At 35.6% G+C, this 25,415-nt stretch overlaps 1 protein-coding gene across 6 annotated transcripts in view; it reads left to right on the top strand.

The window, feature by feature from the left end:
- FYB1 (FYN binding protein 1) overlaps nt 1-25,415 on the top strand; it is a 142,589-nt gene that overhangs the window by 109,304 nt on the left and 7,870 nt on the right. For 5 of the 6 annotated variants that reach the window (XM_010957178.3, XM_010957162.3, XM_010957153.3 and 2 more), the window contains 12 exons: nt 1,370-1,389; nt 1,836-1,870; nt 2,846-2,966; nt 5,459-5,618; nt 6,121-6,265; nt 10,486-10,508; nt 11,606-11,672; nt 12,494-12,628; nt 14,614-14,639; nt 16,887-16,953; nt 19,777-19,867; nt 20,962-21,124. In XM_010957178.3, coding sequence (XP_010955480.1) covers nt 1,370-1,389; nt 1,836-1,870; nt 2,846-2,966; nt 5,459-5,618; nt 6,121-6,265; nt 10,486-10,508; nt 11,606-11,672; nt 12,494-12,628; nt 14,614-14,639; nt 16,887-16,953; nt 19,777-19,867; nt 20,962-21,124 — 1,053 coding nt within the window. The remainder of the gene's footprint in view (nt 1-1,369; nt 1,390-1,835; nt 1,871-2,845; nt 2,967-5,458; nt 5,619-6,120; nt 6,266-10,485; nt 10,509-11,605; nt 11,673-12,493; nt 12,629-14,613; nt 14,640-16,886; nt 16,954-19,776; nt 19,868-20,961; nt 21,125-25,415) is intronic. The other variant, XM_074357333.1, reaches the window with a different exon arrangement.

The raw sequence follows: 25,415 nt of genomic DNA, 5'->3' as shown, positions 1-25,415 counted from the left end.
GCTGCTCCTAAGTTATGGAGTATTCATTTTGACTGGATAAGACTAGGGTGCTCTCCAGAAGAGCTGCGTCTGTGTATACGCCCATCACAGGGCTTGAAGATGCCGAGAGGCCTGCCTTTCATCAGTGCATGGTATTATGCAGCCTTCCAGTTGTTTCCAGCCCTATGTGTATAAAATGATGTCCCATTTCATTTTCATGTCTCTGCCTGCTATTGAGTTTGAGTACTTGATTTGTTTATTAGCCCGTGTGGTTTCCTGTTCTGTACATTGCAGGTCCCTATCCTTTGACCATGTTTTTCCTTGGGATTGGTATCGTTTTCTGGTTGACTTGCAGGAGTTTGTTTGTATTCCAGGTATTAATCCTATGTCAGTTGCAGACAATGCAAATATCTTCTCTCTTAGTCCATGCTGTCCTTCACAGAGCAGAAATAAATTTTGATATAATCAAATTCATTCATTTTTACTTTGTAACTTATTTATGCTCTTTAAGTTTTATTTAAGAAATCCTAGCCCTAGGACATAAAAATAACATCTTCTATTTTCTTCTATGAATGTTTTCCCTTAATTTTAGGTCATTGATCTCTTTGCAGTCCACCTTTGAGGATTTAGTAGAAATTGAGATTTGTTTTTGTGTGTGTGAAGCCAGTTTTCCCATTACTATACTCTGAAATCTACCCTTTACTCATTAATTTATAGTGCCACCTTTACTATATTAACTCTGTTGGTGTGTTTCTGTTTTTGCATACATAGGTGTGTTACTGTATGCATTACGTGTGTGTGTATATTTGTGTATATGTAAATTTGTGGATCTGTCTCTGGGCTCTCTGCTCCAGGTCTGTTTGTTCCTAAATCAACCACACTGCTTTTATTATTATTGTTTTAGCTTATGTCTTAATACCTTGTAATTTGTTGATATTTACTAAACCCTTGAGCAGTAAAATATCTTTTAAAAAAATTAAATTAACTTGATTTGTTTGATACATGAAAGCAAAGCCTTGGAAACAAATAAGTCAAAAAGTATAAATGAATTGTGATTTTCTGGTAATACCTTTATTCCACACAAGCCCACAAAACTAAACGCATGCCTTTCATAAAAAGAATGAAGGGTGTCTTCATTATTTTTTGGCTTTTGCATTATTTTATGAAAACCAATGAAATGAGTTTGTAATTAAATTAAAAGATTTTGAAAAGCCATAGAAAGATCTAAATCACATATTCTATTTAATACTTCTCTACCTTCGGTAAACTGTAAGTTCTGTTAGATTATGAATGTTTTGAATATTATATTATATTTAATAATCTTGTATTAAAGCATTTCTTAGTTATAGTATATTAAATTGTATTCTCTTTTTCTTTTTTATCACCTTAGGTACTGGAAATCTAGATGAGGTCAGTTTCTTTCTTCCTTGTCAGAGTATATTGCTGTAACTAGAATATTTAACATTTCTTATGAATCATTTTCCATTGGTATAAACCAGCAAATGAAAATTCTTATGAGTAATGGTGATGTATTTCCATTTGTAATCTCACTTCATCGAAAATGCTTGAGACATTAAACACCAATCATTACAGTGACTCAGAGTAATTTTGTGGCACTGAACACACACTTAAATCTGGATACACATCTGAAATATATAGCAGGATTTAAAATGAAATATTTTTGTGCTTTCTTTCCAAGTCTGTCTCTAAAAACAAAAAAAAAGTTTTTTTAAACGAGCAGAATTTACATACACTTAAATTTATGCTTGTTTTACTGAGTGTTGGAGCCACATAATATATGTATGTTCCCTTTTTGAATAATTAAAACTAATCATTATTCATGTTTTTCTCAACAGGAACAAGACAGTGAAGGAGAAACATATGAAGACATGTATGGGTTACATTTTTTCACCTTGATATTTTCCTTCTAAGATGAATATAATGATGATCATGAAGGAGAGCAGAGGGACAGTCAACACTAAGAGGAGGGGAAATCTGTACTGTTCAAATGATGGGCATGTAATCATAACCCTTAGTTCAGTACAAAGGATTAAAGATTCTTTTCTTGTCTGAGGATTTTGCAGAGGACTCTGTTAAAATGCCATTGTCTGAGAGGGCAGAGGCCCGGAGCTAGACCGCAGGCAGGGAATCACAGGCCAGGAATCTGTATTTCTTGCTCTCAGTGTGTCCTTGGGCAAATAAATTCATGTCTAGGTTACAGTGTCTTCCCTGAGGTAGTGCTTCACCTCCCAAGGGTGCTTTGTGAGACCATGTAACACAGCCCCAGATGCCAAAGTTTCAGCCTGCTAAAGCAGAAAGACGTTAAAAATAGTTCCAAAATGGGTTTCTGGGTAGCCCAGGACTAAGAAATTTCTTGGAAAATGAGTGAAAGCAGAAACGAATATGTTTATCTTATTTTGTCTTTTGTTGATTCACATATCTTAATTTTCTCTACCCAGTGCTTACTCGACTAATTCTGACTAAAGTTTCTGAACAAAGGTTTGCACATACAGACTTGTGGGTGCCCGTGTACCAGCGAGCATACGCATGTGAGAGAGAGAGAGAGAGATTAATACTATTCATGCCAACATGCTGTAAGAACAGGGCCTTATGAGCAGTGCCTTCCACTTGCTGGCACAGCTGTAAGGGAAGCAGAGGCTTTGGAGGGCACCCTCACTTGTGTGCCTCCTACTGGTCTGAAGAACACTCTCACACACCCAGGAAAATTTTGAGAAGCCTTGGCTTTGTGCCTTCATCTCTACTTCAGATACCATCCTCTGTCATGGGTAGAAGCCTCTCAGGATGGTGAGCCCTAACCCATCAATGCCAGAGGACGCTGAAGCAACCTAACAATCTTTATCCACAGAGAAGCATCCAAAGAAAGAGAGAAGAAACGGGAAAAGGAGGAAAAGAAGAGACTAGAGCTGGAGAAAAAGGAACAGAAAGAGAGAGAAAAGAAAGAGCAAGAAATAAAGAAGAAATTTAAAGTAAGAGCTTGCTGGCTGTTGGGTGAAAAAGTGAAACCTTTTTTTAGAACTTTCACACAAAAGGGGGCACCCGTTTTGAAACCTTAACATGGTTGGAGAATTACTCAGTCTTTGGTTTCTAAAGAGTAACTGCCTTCATAACAGTAATGTTGTCGTCCAATACACTCCTTTATCCCAGCACTAAAAATGTAATACAATGAAATCCAAACAAAAAACGGTGGCTTATAAGTTGGATAAAATCCAAATAAAATATGGCAGGAGCTCAGGAAATTTTATGTCAATTACTCAAACCCATCTTGGTTCTCCTCGTTACACATTTCATGTTAACCTACACGCAACAGGCACTTGGGACCACACATGTCTGTATCCCTGTGGCATGAACGACAGGGTGCCAGGGGCAAAAGTGTCTCTGGATTAACCAGACTGGTCTCAGGATAAAGTCCTCTGAGCTACTCTAACTGCTGGTATCCAGACCTTTTTACTTTATTTTAAGCCTTTGTACATGTTGACTTCTGATACCCACTGTTTCTCTTCCTTCTTCATCCACCAGGATTTCTGACCTCTCTCTTCTCTGCTTTCTAACTTCTAATTGTGTGACTTCTGTTACTACTGCCACTAACACTGCACTTGCAGGCTCTCCTCTCTTGGCTACTCCATCTCTGGTGACATGGTCCATGTGGTGTAGGTCTGTATGTCGGCTGAGCTACAAACCTATTCTTCACTTTAAAAAGAATTCATATCAAGTTTCCTTTAAATATTTAATTCCTCCAGAACATTTAATACATGGTTTGGATTGTAAAAAATGTGATTTATATATAACTTCCCAGTATATGTATTATCATAAAACAAAGATTTAACAGCAGGGCATAGGGAAAATATAAAGCTTGGAGTTAGTTGAACAATGTGGATTCAAATTCTAGCTGCACGTGTGAGTTATGTGACCATGGGCTTACACGTAAACTTCTCTGAACCTCAGATCTTATTTTTAAAGTGAGTAAATGATACCTCTCTTGAAAGTTTGTTATGGAATTAAATAAAATAATGCATATAAGTCATTGTATCTATTATAGCTTCTTGTTAAGTTTTGCTTACTATATATAAGTAAAATTAACACTACAATATAAATATTAAAACATTTTACTCATACAGAATGTATGGATATCAATGTTTATATTTTTCAAGTAGAAAATATGAAAAATTAATTTCTTAAATGAAAATCTTTATAACACATTTTATGAAGAGATGGTTTATAGTTTTGAAGGGATTATGTGAAACATTTCCTTGTATTTCCTTTGGACAAATCAATTTTGCATTGTTTCACTCATTCATTCAAATGATACTCAAGTGATAAATATTGATAAGAAAAAATTAGGGCATAGAAATCATACCATCAAATATGAACTCAAAAGTTTGTCAAGACTGGGACTTCACATGCTATATTCCTTCTACAAAATGTTAATAGATATTAAAATTAAGGAAATGAAATAAGTGTGAGAACTGTTACAAAGCACCACATTTCATTAATTCTAAGACTAAATATTTCGCATTTTGAAATTCTGAAATTAGGATACATCTTAACATCATTGGCATATCATTTAAATTAAGCTGTTTTCTTTCTTTCTTAGTGGTACATAATTAATGATCTGTCTCACAATTTGTAGCAATACAACTTCAATAAAATAAAGCAGAGCTTATTCAAAAATCACAATGCATATTTGCATATCAAAAGATCCAAGAAGTCAGCTGAAAAGACACCAATTTAGGATTAGAAAATTAGGAGTTTAGGATGCATGGCCTCTAAACTAGATCATTCCCCTGCTGTCAAGAAACCACTGTACTATTCAGGATGTTAGTTTTAAAAACCTCACATAGTATATGTATGCTATTTTTTAATTCACAAATTTATTTCTAAACTATCTTGTTTATGGCAGGCAATGTCTACTCCAAGTTTACAGATAGACAAATACCACACAGTTTGAGAAAAGAAAAGAAAGCAAATGCTTTTCCCATGAGTACAAGCAACCACCACACTCCTTCTGCTGTTTTAGGCCTGCAGAGAACCATCTGCATAGAATAACTGCACAGAGCAAAGAGGAAAAGAACCTCTGCCTACCAAGCAGACCACCATCATACCCCATAAAAACATGTAGCACTCAGCATGGATTATCATACATACCAGGTATTCGGTTATAAGTGGCTTCCTCTGCAAGTCGTTCAGAGTTCCCCAGGTCAACAGATCACTACCCCTCTTTCTTGGCCCCCAAGCACAATGCTTACGCTAGTCCTGCCTCACCTCTGTGATTTTTCCCTAACCCCTGCTATAGGAACATTCACCAGGAATGACATTCATCCTTACCTTCTAGTTGAAAACTGTAAATGTTGGAAATAGGCTGGTTGGCAAGTGGTGGACATACTGTCTTTCAAAACCGCATTCCTTAAAGATTTTCTGAATAGTAAGGAAGCTTGTTGTGATTTTTTTTCCCTCTTTGCAGCTAACAGGCCCTATTCAAGTCATCCATCAAGCAAAAGCTTGCTGTGATGTCAAAGGAGGAAAGAATGAACTAAGCTTCAAGCAAGGAGAACAAATTGAAATAATCCGCATCACAGACAACCCCGAAGGGAAATGGCTGGGCAGAACAGCAAGAGGGTCATGTGAGTGCACATTTTCCTGTAACTTCAAAGTGTTTTCTTTTTGAGCCAATGCGAATGTGAAAATTCTTCCAAAGCTACTCACAAGCATTAACTTGAGAGTATGTCAGAGGGTAGACAAAGATGGGAAGATTTTAGGTAGAGCTCCACCTTCCCCTCATCTGTGTTATCTTCTTAGTGGGGAAACATGTAAATATTTATATTATCCCAGGGAGGAGCAAAGAGCATTATGTTCTTCACTGATGTTAAAAGGCAAAAATGATTCATGTAAATCACTTTGGAATCTCGAAAATAGACTCTAGGTTTACCCCAAACCACAACCGCACAAGATTTGACGAAGGCCAGTGAAGAAACATGTGTCAATGCAGGAAGTCTATAAATTAGAATCGTGAGCAGAGGAATACAGGGAAAATTTAAAGAGCAAATGTGCAATTGGTATTTTATTCACAATTTCAAGACAGTTAAAGTGCAGTTACCTGAACATAAATCGTTCCCCTTTTGATAGATGGCTATATTAAAACAACTGCTGTAGAGATTGACTATGATTCCTTGAAACGGAAAAAAAATTCCCTTGGCGCTCTTTCGTCAAGACCTACTGAAGATGACCAGGAAGTATATGACGACGTCGCAGAGCAGGCAGATGCTAGCAGGTATGTGTAAATACAAACAGTAGAGCAAATCAGACTGCCTCCCTGTCAGAGATGATGTATTTTAAGATACTAGAATTTTGCTTTCCGTACTTCCTGCTGCTCTCTATCTCTAAACTAAATTACCATTTATAGTCATTTCTCTACGGGTCAAAAGTCACTTGAAACTCCACAGTCTTTTAGTTTACTCTTTGGTTGTATATATCAAGTACTACTTGAAATATCATGGGCCATTTGCTGGAAGTTGCCAAATGTGTTGCCAATCCAGAAGGCTGTTTTACAATATTCATTCTGATTTGATCTTAGGGATACGCCTAAAGTAAATACAATTTCATAAGATATTAAGCATGAAATATAAGTTAGCTCTGAAAAATATAAAACTTTTTGCTCTGAAGTCTCTAAGTCTAAATATATTTGAAAGTGTAACAGAAAAAAATGCTTTTTTTTACTACAGCTCTACTCTTTAAGTGTAAAAAAGTAAAAGCTCAATCCCCCGTGATCCCTGGGAATCAACTAAGGGTCCAACTTTCCATGGCCCATTCATTCCAAGAATTATGGGAACACCTTCCTGGGGTGGAGGAACAGAACAAGACCTCCTTTCTGGAGGAGCCAAGAGTGGAGAGTGGCCATCTTGTCCTGCATCCCTCTTCTTCCCTTTTTCCCCTTCTCAGTTACCAGCTTCCTTTCTCCATGCCTCCTCATCTCTTTTTCCTAGCTCTGACCTTCCTTGCCCTTTCTTCTCCTTCCTTTTCCATTCCCCTTTTCTTTTTCATTCCTTCTTTCCTCCAATATCTCCCTTTCCTAGTAAATCCATGAGCCCTTCAAGTTGAAGGAAAAGGAGGAGGAAAATCTCCAGCACAGTGAGAACCCTCATTTTTCTATGCCCACTTTGTGTTATTGGGAAACCCTCACATGATCCCAAAACACATGATCCATGCTAGATCTTCACTTGGGAACAAATGTGTCTGCATTCTTCATAACTCAGGTTTCAAAGAAAAAAATGTTTTAATTATCAACCATTTAAAAAATGTAAAATGATCAAAATAGTAATATACTTATAAGATACATGAAGAATTAAATTTCCCTCTAATGGTCTTTGAACTCATGGCATCAATTATACTTCCGTTGCTTTCTGGAAGTTTTGTCTTTCTAAAATGAATAATAGCCTGCAATGCTTTCTTACCAGGTTATGACCATAAGTTATGCAACATATATCAAAGCATGCAATGTATGCACTGGAATTTACAGATCATAAATGGACCTTAGTAATAAGAAACACACTGACCTAGTTTGAGAGTGAGTAAATGCCAATTTTGGGGTCAGTTGCCATTCCAAATGGCCAAATTCTGAGACTTACAGAATTTTCTGGATATGAGTATGCATACCATGTATATTATCAACATATATACCTTATGTTCATCTTTTATCTCTTAAAAAAAAGCATTTCCCTTATTATTTTGGAATTAAAGAACCCCAGTTATATTAAGAAATGACATATTTACACTATGAACATACTCAAGAAAAAAATAATAAATCCACAAAAAAGGGTTGATATCCTTAAAATGAAACCTTATTTACCATAATAGGTGACTATTTCCCAAAACTAATGCTATTACCATCTCCATTTTGTCTAGTCCATACATATTGCAACTCTAAAAGACATCTCTAGTTAGTAAACATGTAGCAGGAAAAGAATCTTCTATTTAGTAGAATGGGCTTGGAGGAGGTGTGTGGTTTTAATGCTCCTATCTTAAAAAAAGATAGCACCACAATATTTACTGGTATCTATTCCTCCCATATGCATATTTAATAAGAAAATGAATGAGGAGACATCACTTCTACACAAGTGTTTTTTGAAACTACAGCTGCTACTGGCAGAGATCTCATAACAGAACATGCTTTGTCCTTAGTAGAACAAAGAAAGATGCTGAGTATAGCTGGCAGTCTGTCCTGGCAAGAATAAGAGAAGGCACCGTCCTCTCCCCCTCCTTCCCCCTCCCCCAGATGCCTCTTGGTTCCTTGCACTCTTTACTGGCTCTTTCCCGTTTCCTCCGGGGTAAGGCGAGCTGCCTGAGCACTTCAGACTCTGAGCACACAGGAAGCTTAAAGGCACAGGTCCTGACGGCTGTTTTCCTTTTCTTACCAATTAAACATTTTTTGTAATAAATATGAAATGTTCAACAAAAGGAAATTACAAGTGGAAATACCATTCCTCCGTCACATAAAAAACTTTCTTCTATGTATGTTTCCCAGCCTTTTCCCTGCCACTCACCCTTTGCTCTCTCCCTTCCCTTTTCCTTTTCTCACACTCTCCTCTCCTTGCCTCTAGTTTGTCTGACAAATAGTTTCTATTCCAGAGAGCCCAGTGTATGAAATTGGAGAATGGCTCTAGAAATGAAACAATGTATGGTGGCTTTGCTCCCGATGATTATAATCCCCTTCTTTGGGAACTGGGTATGAGAATCTCCAAGATAGAATATATTTTATTTGCCAGGGGTGGCAATCGACCAAAGCAGCAATTTTTCACAGAATTCTAACAGCTTGCTTCATGCTCAAAGGGAAATGTCGAAGACAACAAATGAGAAAATAGTTTGTAAGCAAGTAGAGAATATATTTAAACTTCATCAAAAATCAATTCCTTATTTATATATTAAGACATTTAGAGCATGTTTTTCTACAAAGTTCCGTTAGCAAGAGAATGCTTCTATTTCTAGGTTAACTTGCTTCATACTGATTTCTATTATTCTGAACTTGAGGTTGAGGAATCAGATGTGTGTAATTAGACAGTGTGATTGTAATATCAGACTGATATCTGTTGCTGGCAGATTATCCAGAAGGCAAAAAAGGGACACAGGGAGTGCAGTGAGGTGTAGCCAAAATGACATACAGGAAGCCAGGATGCTGAGGCTCTTAGCTCATGGCTTCAGCTGATTAAAAGTGGGCTTGGTCACGTCACTTAATTCCTCAGAGCGTCAGTTTCTTTTCTGCAAAATAAACTAGATGACGTCTGAGATTGCTTTTAGTTCTCACAGTCTACACTTCCTTTGCGCCCACAGAACTCATATTTTAGAGGGGAAAATGAGAAAAAAAAAACAGATGATTACAAAAGAGGAAAAATATAGAATCTTATAGAAATAAATAAAAAATGCAGAAATCTGGATTTAGAGATTCAGGAGCCACACTATACAAAAGCCTCCTGAAGAGAATTTCAAAATTTTTTAAGTTCTCTCTTTGAAAAAATGTAATCCTATTGGTCTAAGAGTCAAATGCTGTGATTATAAGATACTGAAAGAAAATTGGATTTAATGCAGTAGTGGTTCTGGAATAATACTCTGTCTTTTTTAATAAATCCATCTATGGAATAATATAATACTGTACAATCTGAAAACAGCGTCATGGGAAAATGCTAGAAACAAACCTTATGATTGGAATACTTTATGTAGTACTGAATCTCACTTGATTCTTATTAGGCTTGTTTTGTTTTGTTTTTTGCTTTGTTACTACTCATCTGTTACAATAAGGAACAACTTTTCTTTTCACATATAACATCTGATAACTTTTTTCTAATTAAAGTATGGTTGACTTACAATATTATATTAGTTTCAGGTATATAACATAGTGATTCAATATTTTTATAGATTATACTCCATTTAAAGTTATTATAAAATATTGGCTATATTCTCTGTGCTGTACAATATATACTTGTAGATTGTTTATCTTATACATAGTAGTTTGTACCTCTTAAGCCCCTCGCCTGAACTTGCCTCTCCCCTCAACCTGCTGTTCCTTCCATCCCCTTGCTACTGGTAACCACTAGTTCATTTTCCATATCTGTGAGTTTGTTTGTTTTGTGATATTCATTTGTTTTATTTTTTTAGATCCAGTATATAAGTGATAACGTACAGTATTTGTCTCTCTCTCTCTGACTTATTTCACTGAGTATAATACCCTCCAGGTCCACCCATGTTGTTGCAAATGGCAAAATCTCATTCGTTTTATGCCTGAGTAACATTCCATTGTGTATGTACACTGTGTCTTCTATATCCATTTATCTGCTGATGGAAACAGATTACTTCTATATCTTGGCTACTGTAAATAACATACTGATAACGTTTGACTGGACTGTTATTTTTCTTTTATATAACTGTTCAATATATGTACTTCTTTTTCTTATAGCTAAATAAATCATATTTTAATTTAATTTGTCTATTTTTTTTCCCTAGCCACAGTCAGAGTGGAAGTGGAGGTAAGCCACACACTTTTATCAGCAGTTTTCCAAGTCTTCGATGTTTTTGTGTAAATTGACAAAATGCTTTCATTTGCAGATAATGAGGAGGATCTGAATGTGGTAGAAAGAACACTGGACTAGAAACCAATGACCTAGAGTCCAGTCCTGGCCACTGAGTGGCCCTGACCAAATCACTTCTTTTCTTCCAAGTTTGTTATGGGTCATAGGGTGACTCCATTTCCAGTGTGCCCAGGGCAGTCTTGATTTTTGCCAATTGTCTGAGCACAATTATTAACAGTATCCCCCTTCACTTTCAGAAGTATCCTTGTTTGGATGACTTCTGTGGCCACCTTAGCTATGACTCCTAGAGACTCCTTGATATCTCATCAACAAAATAAGGATATTTTACTAATACCTGGCAGTGCTAAACTTCTCATCCTAAAAATCAAATTTCAAGTTTATTGTACATCTTTCTGTACAGAGAAGGCACTCAAGAAGCATTTGTTAAATAAATATTTGTCAAATAGCAAGATTCCTAAGACTGTGGGACAACAAATCAAACAAGAAAGGATTTAACTTTTAACTTTGATGAAATGAATTAAAGAAATGAAAAGTCATCTTTCGTGCCTTTGTTTCAGCTCCTATCAGTGTTTACAAATTCACCTTTCATTTCCTTTGCTTTTCTTTACTTATATCTTGATCAGTATCTTTTTTCTAAATGTCTCCTCAGTATTAATTAATTTTTTGCTTATCACCTTCTCCCTCCTCTTTTTCCTCAATAAGTATTTAACTCCATTGCCTATTTAATTTTACTTTTTCTCATAGTTATTTTCCCCTATTCCTTTCCTCAGCAGTGCACAGTACTCTTTATCATCCCTCATTTTTTTGTTACCTTTCACTTCGAAGAATTCCTTATAAAACAATTTTTTAAAACAATTAATTTATCTACTATCTTTGTGAGAGTGGGAAAATAAAGGTATTTTTTAATTTAAATAGTTGATATGAAAGAGGAGTGCTTTCTGCGGTTAAATATGACAGATTATCAAATTTTGAGTGACCGATTGTGACCAAATTATAAAATTAACAGAAGATTTTTACCCCTAATTCAAATGAAGGGATGTTCCCACCTCCCCCAGATGATGATATTTATGATGGGATTGAAGAGGAGGATGCTGCTGACAGGTAAGAATAATCAGCTAATTGCCTTTCTGCAAAATATTGTGTAGACTGAAATTTAGTTTTGATTTCCAGTTAGAATAAATAGCAGAAAATAATGTTTCCTGTTACATTACCAAAAATTATTTGAATGTTTAATTAACAGCCGTAGTAAATCAGGAAGTGTAATTGCATTACACTTCAAGTGGTATATTGTTTGGAAGAACCTTGACAACCATGTCAAAAGAAGAGAAATGAAAAAGGGTTAAGGGGATACAGGTGTTGCAGATTGTTTTTCAAACTTTTCCCAATCATTTATTTATCAGTCAATAATTTATTTCTACAACCATCTCTAGAGAGTCTGTCAGTTGCATGGCTATCCTTTGTATAATAATCAAGGTTGTGGGCAGTCCAAATAAATTGAGGTCATATGCTATCTGTAGCAAAACCAGTATTGAATACTTAATCCTTTAGGTGTTTAAACTTTTGAAATGGTGTATTTTAAAATTTAAACATGTATTTAAATTTTTTAAATCCACTAACTACTTAATCTTAATTATAGTAAAGCCAAATTAATGTTTAAAACTTAATCCTGACTTAGCTTGCTGTTTTAAGAACCAAGAGAAATCCACCAAGTAGAAAAAATAGCTTACCTGCTTCTTACCTAGTAGCAGCAGTATTCAAAGACCATGACCTATGTACTTAATAGCTTTGTCTTGTTGAATACAGTGAGTAGCTTACTATGTGAATAATCAATGCAGAATAATTATAAAAGCTCTGAATGTCCACCCAATGTCTTCACATTCCACTGATGATTCCATTCTGATCAATGCCTACGTGCTCCAAAGCTCCATGCCACAGGTTGAAGAGAAGAGTAATACGTGGTCCTGGGGGATTTTGAAGATGTTAAAGGGAAAAGATGACAAAAAGAAAAGTATACGAGAGAAACCTAAAGTGTCTGATTCAGACGATGAAGGTTCATTGTAAGGATCCACCAGCCACCAAAGCCAGTGCACAATAACGACATTAACTTTAATTTAATCAAATGCTACTAATATTTTATAACCAATAACCAAATTCTGACGGGCTTAAACCATGTTAATGATTTTTTTTCATTAGTCTCATTTACTGTCACCCTTAAACCCATGCATTCACATAAGAAGAGTAGTGTTGAAAAACCATCATATGGTTCAAAAATATATTTTGCTTTCCATTCAAACATGCACAAGTGAACACACACACCCTCACACACTCATACACACCCTCACACACTCATACACACTCACTCCCTCCATTTAGTAGGACCTTTTTTAACTGAGCATCACATCTAAAAGCTCACAATTCCAGTGCCACATTTTATTATATAATTTAATATGTTGACTACTCTTCAAAATATACATTCTCTATTAAAAATTAGTTTGCTAGAAATAAAGGACATAATTTGGAATTTCTTTTCTCTAAGCACAGTATTCAAAGTCTTTGTAACTCTGTTTCACAATAGTGATATATTAATTCTACTTAATGTATTTATCCTATACTAAAATTATTTGAAATATTTTATTAATTGTATAAATAAAACTAAAGCATAAATTTTATCATTCCATCCAAAAATAACCCTTTAGTGTATGTTCCATACATATTAATTTGAAGGATCTTAATCACACTTGCTGATTCAGGATATTCCCATTGTTTTATATGTGCTTAACAGATTCACCACTTTTAACTGAAGTCTTTTTTTTTTTTTTTCCCACGGTGCTGCTGGCTTTTTATTTCCTTCTTGAGTAAAAAGTTGCAACATTGGTGCCCTTGTAAACAGACAGAACTGTGACTCCCAGTTCATCCCAATCTGTCTCAAATTATAAAGTGGATTGCAGGCATTTTAGAGAGCCCTATCATATATTTTTTTAATTTTAACTTTTTTACATTTTTTATTGAGTAATAGTCATTTTACAATGTTGTGTCAAATTCTAGTGTAGAGCACAATTTTTCAGTTATACATGAGCATATATATATTCATTGTCACATTTTTTTCTGAAGTCTTTATAAGGTGTTAATTCCACATAGAATTCCTGATTTTAAACCCTTTTGTGAGACACTAAACAACACACAATAAACAGACACTTTATAAGAAAACAGGACAAATCTCTTGATGTTGCATTACTCAAATACAGTCCTTACTTAGCAATAAAAGCAGAGATTATTTTTTTCTGCTCTAATTGCACAACAGCTAATTCTGATTTCAGATCACTTGAACTAATGACCTCTCACACTTCAGTGTAACTATGCACCGTTTTCCAGTGGTGTGTGTCTGTGTGTCTGTGTGTCTGTGTGTGTTTAAAGTTCAGAAAGTACTAAAAGCAAGGTCTTTTTCTGTTTCAACTAAAAGCCACCCAACCATGATTTCAGATCACTTCTATTAATAAGCTCTCACTCTCAAGTTCAATAGGTATTCCTCTCTTATTCACCATTCTTCTGTTTTGGGATATATATGTACATATTGGGGAAACATGGTGATACAAAGATTTCTATGACCTTTGTTGATTTTGATGTTTCATTTCTATTCACTGAGTCAAGTAAACAGTTTTGGGCCTGAACTATGCCACAATGACTCCAAAATATTGAGTCCATTTGATTTACTCTGATACAATAATATGCCCAGACTTCATAGAACAAACCTGAAAACATTGGTCCAAATGCTGTGGGCAAAACAAACCACCGGATGTCTTGACTCTTGACTTTTTTGGCCAACACTGGAGTTCAAAAAGAGTTTTGCTAAATTACAAATTGATGGACAAAAACTTGAAACTTAACAGAAAAATGGAGGATGAGAAAGGGATGATAGTCAACACATTAACTAGCCTTTACAAGCCTCCGGGCTGTTACGTATTCCTGCCTCTCCTAAATAAAAGACTCAATTTCCGTGTTTACATTGATCTGATTATAATTGTGTTCTCATTTTTCTTTTCAGTTTCCCTCCTCCTCCTAAACAAATGGGTATGTAATACAAACTAATTGTATATTTTATATTTCATTTCTTGCAGATGGGGTAGCAGAAAGGATTAGCTACAGTCTAGATATCTGAATTAAAGTCCTGACTCTGAAAGTAATGAACTGTGTAACCTTGTCAAGTAACTGCACCTGGGGTGCTACAGTTTCTCAGCAGTAAAACAGTAGGAAGAGGAAATTTTAAGATATCAATGGTTTTTAAACAGTTCTTTCAGATATAGGGATCATTATGAAGAAAGTGAGCATGGGTGGACGCCAATTCCCCGTGGACTCCCACCCCAGTTCAGTCAGAGCTTGATATATTGGGCTTCTGCATCAATATATGCAGTTCCTAAAAACACCCCAGATTATATGCCACCAAGGTCCTTCTAAATCTAATTTTTTTAAATTTTTTAAATGTATCATTTATATTACATTGGGAAGTATTCTGCTGCTAAATGTAAACCAGTTTCTCCTTCATACAGTTTTGATCAGTTTATTGTTTTACCCCTGCTGAGATAGATCTTTAAAAGATTTTTCTACAGTTTGCTTTGAGCAAGATAAAGTGTGTCACAAGAATCTTCAGGGGCTTTCAAAAAGTTTATTTGAATGTATAAATAAATTGAAAGAGCAAACCCAACACAACGGTAATCTATTCTTCCAGACTGTTTCTCTGACTTTGTTTTCAGTTGTCAATTTGAAAATATGTGAGGCTGTAACTCAAATTGATCAAAACTGATGATGAGCTTATATCTTAATCTATAATTTTCCAAAATATTCAAGAAATTTAGCTCCATGAAAAGTAGGTATTAAAATAGAACAGATGTGATCAGCTGAATAAAAAGTGTGGTTCTTGTTTTAACTTTCTTTCGTTCTCAGGTGTGTCTTAACTGCATGTGCACGGAATAGTCATTTTTCCCCTTCTGGAAACCAGTGATCTGCCATATTTTTTAACATATTTATTATAGTTTCTCCATATAGCTGAGCAAGTTTATCCTGTGAAATTAATTGACCTGTATGGAGGAAAATACACACATATATCTATTACACATATGTACAGTATATATATATGTATATACATAGAGAGAGAGAGAGGAATTTTTAAAGGAAATCAAATCCTCACCACTACCAGAGAGCATTTAAACTTTCTGTGATAATCGTTCCTCAAAGCATTTGTACTCTCTTCAACTCATCTCTTCAACCTAATTTGCTGTGGAGCAACTAAATAGATGCAGAGAGGAAGCATTTCTCCTGAATTTATTAACGAGAAGTATAGAAGGAAGAACAGTATCTACAGACTGGAAAAGCCATGAACCAGTTAAGGTCATAACAACTTTTCCACCAATACTGATTTTCCAAACCTGCTGGTATTAGAAGCATCTTTTATTTTAAGGTGATGCCACACATAATATTTTGCTTGTATTGTTTGTTTGCTGACGGGGAGGTAATTAGGTTTATTCATTGATTTCCACTTGGAGGAGGTACCAGGGATTGAACCCAGGACCTCCTGGGTGCTAAGCATGCACTCTGCCACTTCAGCTGTACCCTTCCCCCGATGCCACACATAATATTGTGGTAAGGTAAAAGTTTATGAAGAGCAGATCAATGAGTAAAAAAGAAGGGTAGATAGATAGACAGGGACATAGACGTAGACTTGTGAATGATACGTATTTATCATAGCACCCTAATTCCCATAAAAATTTTTATTTTAATCTCTTCCTACTGCCAGTGGCCAGAAATGTTGTTTTGTTAGTCAGCAATCTGCTAATCCTGCCATTCAAAATATTTGTAGATCTTCAAATAACCTCAGTCACTGTTTTGAGGGTAGGTTTCTGATAGTGATGATTACAATCATGGTTACTGTTTTTTGAGGGAAATTTAAAGCAGGCATCAAGGGAGATAAGAACCTCTCCCTTTTAAGGTATAGGCAGTGCTTCTAGGAGAAATGTTCAGAAAGCCCAGGAAAACTTATTTTGTTGTCCCTAAAATAGTCTTTAAAAGCATCATTGAAACAACAAGGTCCTACTGTATAGTACAGGGAGCCATATTCAGTACATTGTAACTGCCTATAATGAAAAAGAATATGAAAAGGAATATATACATGTACAACTGAATCACCATTTTGTACACCAGAAATTAGCACAACATTTTAAATCGTCTATCCTTCAATAAAAAAAATTTTTTTAAACCATTGAATGCTCATATCAAAATTTAAACTAGTACTGTTTCAACATTTGATATTTTGTCTTTTGTTAGAAATGGGAGACGAAGTTTATGACGATGTGGATGCCTCTAATTTCCCTGCTCCACCAGCAGAGATGAGGTAATTAACATGTTCTCATTACAATGAAGTAATGAAAATCAGACTGCTCAAGAAAATTCAACTGGAATAAAACCCCAAAGGGATGCGTGTCTGCTGTGTGCGACCATTCACTCTGTCCTCCTCTCCCTGATCCCAGCTCTAACATCTCTGCCAGGTTTGTGAATGGATGGACCGCTCAGATCCTCCTCCTCCTTCTCTCTCTCTCTCTCTCCTCCCCTGCCTTTCTCCCTTCGCCTCCCCCTTCCCCATGGTCCTTCTTCCTGTCCCCTGATTATCCTCCACCCTTTGCTCACTGATGTCTGCAGTCCATTTATTCACTCATTCACTGGGAAGATATTTGAGACCCTGATCACAACTGATGTCACCAATTCATCCCTTAACTTCAGTTTTACTTTTTTTTCCCAAAACATTTGTCTTGAATACACTGCTTAGTTCATGTCTCAACCCTCATCCACCTGGTTCAAGCCTCCTCCATCCTTCATGAGAGAGAGAGAGAGGATTTGTGTTTTGAAAGGCTTTTTTAAAGTTACGTCACTTTTTCACAAAAGCATTAGATTCTCAAAGGTTCCATTCAAAAAACAAATTAAAAAAAAAAGAGACAGTAAACAGGGAATGGTGACTCTTCAGCTTACCTAAGGCTCCAATTTAACTTTAGACAAAAATTGTAAGAAAATCTAAAATCAGTTAATACAAGAAGAGTACCTTTTGAAAGTTCTTTTGAAATAGAGAACAACGTGGTAGGATGCTTTTTTATACTCCAATAAATGTGTGAGATGATCTGATACATACTATATATAAAAGCAACAACACTTCCAGAAAAAAGAAAGATAAGTAGAAAGATCTTGAACTTGATTAGTTAGGGATGAAAGTAACATAAATGGAATACAGTAACTGCTGTCTTATGCGCTGTACTGGTAAAAACGTGTGAGTGAACTCTAAGTATTTATTTTTCACCAACATTGTTAAATTAATTTTTCAGAGCAAGAAGCAGTATCAAGATCAAAGAAACTGGTGGAAAAATATGCTGTTGTTTATATATGAAAATCAAGTTCTATGGGCAAAACAAACCAGAAAAATGAAAGGAGATCATTCTCCCTTTTCAGTTCCCCTTGAAAGGACAATCTCATCTTCTTCACTGATATGTGGTTTTAATATTTCTCACCACCAGGAAGATGCTTCTATCCCTGACAGTGTTTAATGGATTTTTCCATTTAATGCTGCTGTAGAAATGCCACCACATTCAATTAAATAGTTCTCTAGGGACCTGGAGTCACACGTTTGCCTTTTCTTTAAGCACAATAAACCCCAGCTGGTTAAATTTTATATGATATGTACTGTTTTCTTTCCCACTGCTTATTTTCAGAGTTTAAGACAATTGTGTGTTCCCTAACATAACATTTTGGGTTTTTTTAATTTTTAAGTTTTTATACAATTTTAAAGGTTACTTTCCATTTACAGTTATTACAGAATATTGGCTATGTTCCCCGTGCTGTACAATACATCCTTGAGCCTGACACCCGGTAGTTTGTACCTCCTCCTCCTGCACCCCTATGTGACCTCTCCCTCCCACCAGTAACCACTAGTTTGTTCTTGTTCTCTGTGAGTCTGCTTCTTTTTTGTTATGTTCACTAGTTTGTTGTATTTTTTAGATTCCACACGTAAGTAAAGCATTCTATTTTTTAATAAATTTCAATAAATTATTCTCAAAGAGGGCTTGTGGGGCATTTGTAACATTCATATATCTTCTGATTGCTCCAGAGTGCTAATCTGGGCCAGCAGTTCCACTACTGCCCAGGGTATCATAGGACGGAAGATACTGAAGGGCAGCGCAGGCCCTCGGGCAGCATACTGTGCTAACTCATTGGCCAGTGAATGAACTAAATTCTGAGAATCAAAAATTAAGACTCAAGCATTTTAAATAAATCAGTTACAAACAAAACTTTATCTTAGGTAATCAAAATAAAAATTAATATCAGTGTTTAAAATTTTTCAGTATTCACGCATATTCTGATTTTTAAAATTCCCTCCTGCAGAAATTCACAGCCTTTCCCTAACATCCATATTTGACCCTAGGGAATGGTTCTCAACTTTGGCTGCAAGTTAATAGTACCTGGGAGCTTTTAAAACATGTATGCCAGTGCCTGGACCCCACTCAGTCTAATTAATTAGAAATTTAAATTAATTTAATTTAATTAGAATTTCTAGGAATTAGACAAGGGCAGTGATGCTTTTTAAAAGCTTCCCAGGTGATCCTATATGTGGCCAGGCTAGAGAATTGCTACCTTAGACCTGTTCACCTCTCTTGTAACAGTTAGCTTTAGTCCAGTTGGTATCTTGAGATGTGACCCTGGCTTTATTTTTAGTAGGTATAAAAAATTAACAGATAGCTAAACTTTTTAAGCTATAAAAGTCAGTCTTTCAAAAAATGTTCTGTTTTTAAAAAAAGCCTTTTCTATGACATTGGCCAAGGCACTTAATTATCTAGGAAGGATTGGAAAAATATAAGGAGTTCAAGAATAGGTTGAATCTTATGAAACTGCTGCTATGTGACCATGTTTAAATTACACTTCAGTGATTTTATATCATTCAACATAATAGATAATCTCTTCTACTTTAACTCAATCTGTATTCTCTTGAAGAATCTATTCTGCCGTATGAAATGTCATCATTTATTACAATGAATTATTGAACTTCTAAGAAAAATAATTCATTGAAAATGAAATTTAACAAAACTGTAATGTTATAAACTAAGTGTCTATTATATACTATTCTTTTTATATTTTTAAAGCTAAATGCTGTTTTATGTGTGTTCTGCCATTCTAGTCTAGGAGCCAAGGCCAAGTCAGAAGAAAAAGACCTTAAGAAGCTAAAAAAGCAAGAAAAAGAAGAAAAAGACTTCAGGAAAAAATTTAAAGTATGTTTCACTTAAATATCATATGAAGTTCAAAGTGCTAATGAAAAAAATGATGATTTTTAAAAGTATAGTTATCAGTATCACAGTTATTCATCATGTCTTTATTTTCTCCAAAATTTTTTTTTATTATTTTTTAATGGAGATACTGGGGATTGTACCCAGGACCTTGTGTATGCTAAGCACTCACTCTACCTCTGAGCTATACCCACTCAACCCCCTACAAAATTTATTTTAGATATTTAAATTTATATTTAAATTTATTCCTATAACAAATTAGGCAAACTCTAATAAAAGTACAATAGATATCCTGCAATAATCATCTAAATTTAGCTGTCCTTTGAACCTTGATAAGAAGATAATCTAAAAATAGAATGAATAAAAAAGATATAGTATATATATCATGGAATATTATTCAGCCACAGAAAAGGAGGAAATCTTGCCATTTGTGGATGAGCCTTGAGAGCATTATGCTAAGTGAAATAAGTCAGAGACAGAGACAAATACTGTGGGATGTAACTTAAATGTCAAATCTGGAAAAACCAAACTTACAGAAACACAGAGTAAAAAGGTGGTTATCCGAGGCTGTGGGTGGGGAGCACAGGGTGATGTTTGTTGAAGGGTACAAATGTTCAGTTATAAGATGAATATGTTTTAGGGATCTAATTACAGCATCGTGATTATAATTAGTAATGCTATATTGAATACTTGAAAATTCTTAAGAAAGTAAATCTCAAATGATCTCACAACAAAAAAGAGATGGTATTAAAAGTCAAAAAAAATGGTACTTACGTGAGGTGATCGAACCAATAGAACTAAAGGTATGATGGTTCATTTTGCAATATATGAGTGTGTCAAAGTAACACATGTACATCTTAAACTTAAAAATTTTTTTTATTTTAAAAATAATTATTGTATTAGCTTGATGAGGTTATGAATGATTTTTCTCCAAAAAAGTCTTTAATGTTCTTACATTATCTTTTGAAAACAAGGAACTATTTATTTAACAAAGACTTTCTTAATAAAGTTGTCAATAAATGAATTACTTTAATAGCACAATCAATCAATAATGTAAATGTTTTTCCTTACTTTTCCAGTATGATGGTGAAATTAGAGTCCTATATTCCGCCAAAGTTGCACTCTCCTTCACTTCTAAAAAGTGGGGGAACAGAGACCTACAGATAAAGCCTGGAGAATCCCTTGAAGTTATACAAAACACAGACGATACAAAAGTTCTCTGCAGGAACGAAGAAGGAAAATGTAAGTCACTGCTTACTCTTCACAGATGTGACACTCCAGAATTTAACAGCCAAACAAGTTTTAGTGATTACCCCTGTGTTTATTAACTCTTTTTGCTCCATGCTTTGTGAATTGTAGAGAACATTAAGAAATGGGAGATCTTGCTGTGCTGGAATCAGTGTATTTTATTTTATTTTATTTTTCATTTTCCACCTGCTATATTTGGCACTGAGATGCCAAGGTAATGCCAAGCTAGTGCTTCTGGAAATGCGGCCCCACAGCCCGCCCCTCCTCCCCAGCATCAGAAAACCCTTGTGCATGTATTAAAGTTGCAGTACCGTGAACCCACCCTTGACTTGCTGAGTCATAAGCTCTGGGGATCAGAAGCAGTCTGTGATCATAACTTCTTCCCCAGTTTGTTTGCTCTTATGTACACTGATGTGAGAATCATTGTGCTAAAGTAGTGAGTGGTTCTTGCTCTGATTTTGAAATTATATCTAGTATGTCATACCTAAACTTTCCAGTTTTCCTACCTTGCAAATTCACTTGTTTTCATTTCCTTCTTGGACACAGTTAATGTGACCTACTATTTCCCATAAATACAAAAGAGTCCTATCCTCTCTGACTTTATCAGCTGTTAAAGCTGACAGATGGGAATGCTTTTGTGCAGTTTTAAAAGGAAACTTATTTCATTTAAAGTCCAGGGAAGAGTAATTCAATATTAACTTGTCCTGTATTTAAAATTGGACTGGCCCATATCGGCTCGGTAAGTCTGCACAGAAAATGCAACCTCTGAGTCCAGTTTTAATGACAGGAAGGTGACTCAGGGACAGGAACCAAAATGGAGTTTTTAAGAATAAAACACAGTGACTCAAGGGTGGGGAAAATGGATCTGAAGTTTTTATGGAAGAGGTGTGGTCAGCTTTTAAAAGGAAAAAATTAAATGTGGGTTACAAAGGATAAAAGGCAGGGGTATGTAGTATTAAGACCTGAAGCTCACTGGAGAGAATTCGTAGACAGAGCTCCTGGAGACAAAGAAAACCCCCATTCAGACCAGAATTTGTGAAGATGTACCCCAAGGACTAGTCTTAAATGCAGAAAAACTACATGCTTTTAAATGTCATCAAAATATTTTAAAAGTTCAAAAATTTTTAAACTATGAAATAAGTCATGACGAATATACCAAATTGAATATTTTATAGGATGATTATGATAATAACATGAGGAAATTCTCATGATACAGTAGTAAAAGAAATAAGAAGCCTGCTTAATGTAGTATAGGATTTACAGTCATGTAAAAATAAAAGAAACGAACCTAAAATGCTAATTATGCTGATCAGAGTGATAAATAAATAAATAAATGCTGAGTAGGGTGATGGGACTAAATGGTATGTTTTCTTTCCTCTACTTTCCAAATTATTTCACATTTTTCACAACAGAGCATTGTCCTAGTACTTGTCATGTGGACCTTTCTCCAGAGGACAAGCTTCAGACATATCTTGCCCTGCTGTCCTGAGACTCCTGTCCTTAGCAACAAACCCTATCTAGAGCCATACTCCTGAGCTTCAAAGTACATGCACTTCACGTGAGGATCTTGTTAAAAATGCAGATTCTAATTTAGTAGGTCTGAGGTGGGATGTGACATTCTGCATTTTCCCAAGCTCTTGGGTAATTGTTGCTGCTGGTCCGTGGAACATGCACCAAGTAACAGAATGTAAATGACTTAACAATAAACGTGTGCAGGTCCAGATGAGCAGGGAGAGATACAGCATCAGAAACAGAAATTCGGAGGAGGCTCCTATCTAGGAACCGGTACACCTTAAGAATGAGGAAAAGCAATAGCCATTCAGGGATGATTTTGTAATCTGCTCTCATTTTCTATTTGGACATCGGTAATTCTAAATACTGTCTGAATACTGGAGGGCTCCTGTCCTCTTAGAATTTATCATCTGTTAAAAATGAGCTGAGAACATTACATCAATTTCTGGTAGATAAAATCAAGGGTTCCATGTAACATTTATCTTTTATCTTTTTATTTTTTTTTTTTTTTTTTTGGTGCAAGACCAATGCATTTTACAATTCCCAAGTTCACTGGAAACTAATTCAGTTCTTAGGGGTCCATCGCAAATAGAATGGAGACCAGATGACTATATTGGTAGCACTTATGTACTTGTTTTTTACTTAAAGACTTTCTTTGGGCTGGACTTTGTTTTAGTTTGGTTTCCCCATTTGGGAGGTGATTCTGCGAAATGCCTGAAGGCAAGTGTAGAAGTAGCCTGGGAAGAGAAGGCAGCTGATAAAGCCTTGTTAGCAAAAAAGTTACCACTTGGGTAGTTGGAGCTTAATTAGCTGGGAACTCGGAGTGGCATCCAATGGGAAACGAATTGGGGTGTTTATACATCACCTCCTGTCCATCAGGAATTGAAGCCTACTCCTAGGCAGGTGGCGAGTCATTCGGGATACTTAAGCAAGCTGATAAAGGGAGTTCTGGAAGCCAGAGACAAGCCATCAGTAAATGAAAAATGTAAATGATGTCAGCTGAAAGTTGACACAAAGCACTGAAGTGATAAGGGTGAAGGTAGGTGGGAGGGACACCGGGAAGCATCTGTGATTGCATTATTTCACCATTTAATTATCATATCTGCTTATTTTCACTTTTATTTTTCCAAATCTCTGGCTTTTCTTCATTTTTCTAAAACTGTTGCTTATTCTTTCCTTGAACTGGATCCCTGACATTCTTCATTTTCTTAATTTCTGGTCCATTCCTCAAATATCTTTATAGGATTTGGGATGGTTGTCATATGGATTTAACCCTCCGTCACCTGGGTTATTGCAACAGCCTTTCTAATGAGATGTCTACCTTACCCTTACTCTCAGCCAATCCACTCATCACACTGTTACCCAAATATTATCTTTTAAAATACAAAGTCTTTAGGGTTAGTGCATAAAACCCTTCCTGGTCTAGCCGGACCCTCAGCAACTATTTCCCATCTGCAACTGATACTCCAGAAATACAAACTGCTTACTTGTCATTCCCTGAGTACATTATGCTGTTTCATCCTACTTTGATATTTTATTCTACTTGGAACACCCATAAATTATCTATTAAAAACAATCCAGTTGTCATCTAAAATTGGAAGAACACTCACTCCCTCCTCTCCAGGAACCCCAGCATAATCTCTCCCTTGCGCCACCAGGCTTCTACTTTTATTGCTATAATTGTCCTTATTCTCTTAGCAATCTATTACTTTTACTAGACTCTGAACTTAAGAGTAGCTTCAGTGAAATGTTCTTAACATTGTATTGCCAACACATTCTTCGCCTCCTGGCACCTAGTTTGGGGCTTTCTGAATTGAGTGTACAATTCGGAGATTGCATTTGGATAACCAGATGAAAATCTGACATATTGACATTCACAGGAAGAAGTCTGTTGAATAGTTTAGAAGTCTTATTAGAAGACAGAAGTCCTCTGTCTTAGCCTTAGTAATGTGGTTCAGTTGTTGTGTATCATTTGGGAGCCTCTAAATCTTTCAGTTCCTTATTTCTACATCTAATTTGCAGCAATGGCATCTGCAGTCCAACACCATGGTGACCTGAAGATTGTCCTTACTTTCTGTTCTTTAATCCAGCAAAGAAAAGAAAACCATAATTTACTTAAACCTAAATTTGTAATGATAGAAATCAGAGGCCAAACCATTAACAATAACCCCTTCCCACTGAGGAGTAGAGTAGAAGCCATTTTTACAGGCATTATCACATTTGATCAAATCTCAGCCACAGACTTGTAGAAGAGCACATTGTAGAGGTGTTGCGTTCTTAAATATATATCTCTGGCACTTTCCCAACTGTTCAGAATTTCTCGCCAATGTTTGTGCGTATCAACGTCTCATAAGCTGTGAGTTTTCCCACCTCCTGACACTGGAGAAAATTTTTCTACAAAAAAGTGTGAAATGAGACATGAGCTGAGTTATTTGTGGTCAAAATGTTCTCCATTTACTCTGGGCATCAAAGACAGGGGAATTTTAAAGGTGCTTTAGATGTTCCCTAATCCAACTGATCATTTCTTTGTTTAGGTAATTTTTTTTCCATTTTAAAACAGCATATGCTCACTGAAGGAAAATTTTTTATTCAGAAATGTTCTAAGTCACTGATTTGAAGCCCTAAAAAATAAGTAGGGAGATAGAGAAAGAAGAGAGGGGGAAAGAGAACATTTTCTAAATGAGGATAATTTATATTTAGTATTATAAACTGCATTTTGTTTTTAATTTCTATTATATTTTGAGCATTTCCCCCTTGAAGTTGGACATTGTTC

The sequence above is a fragment of the Camelus bactrianus genome, chromosome 3 (genome assembly GCF_048773025.1).
Source record: "Camelus bactrianus isolate YW-2024 breed Bactrian camel chromosome 3, ASM4877302v1, whole genome shotgun sequence".
Lineage (NCBI taxonomy): Eukaryota > Metazoa > Chordata > Mammalia > Artiodactyla > Camelidae > Camelus > Camelus bactrianus.
Note: the sequence above shows the minus strand (reverse complement) of the source record. Positions and strands in the feature narration are given on the sequence as shown.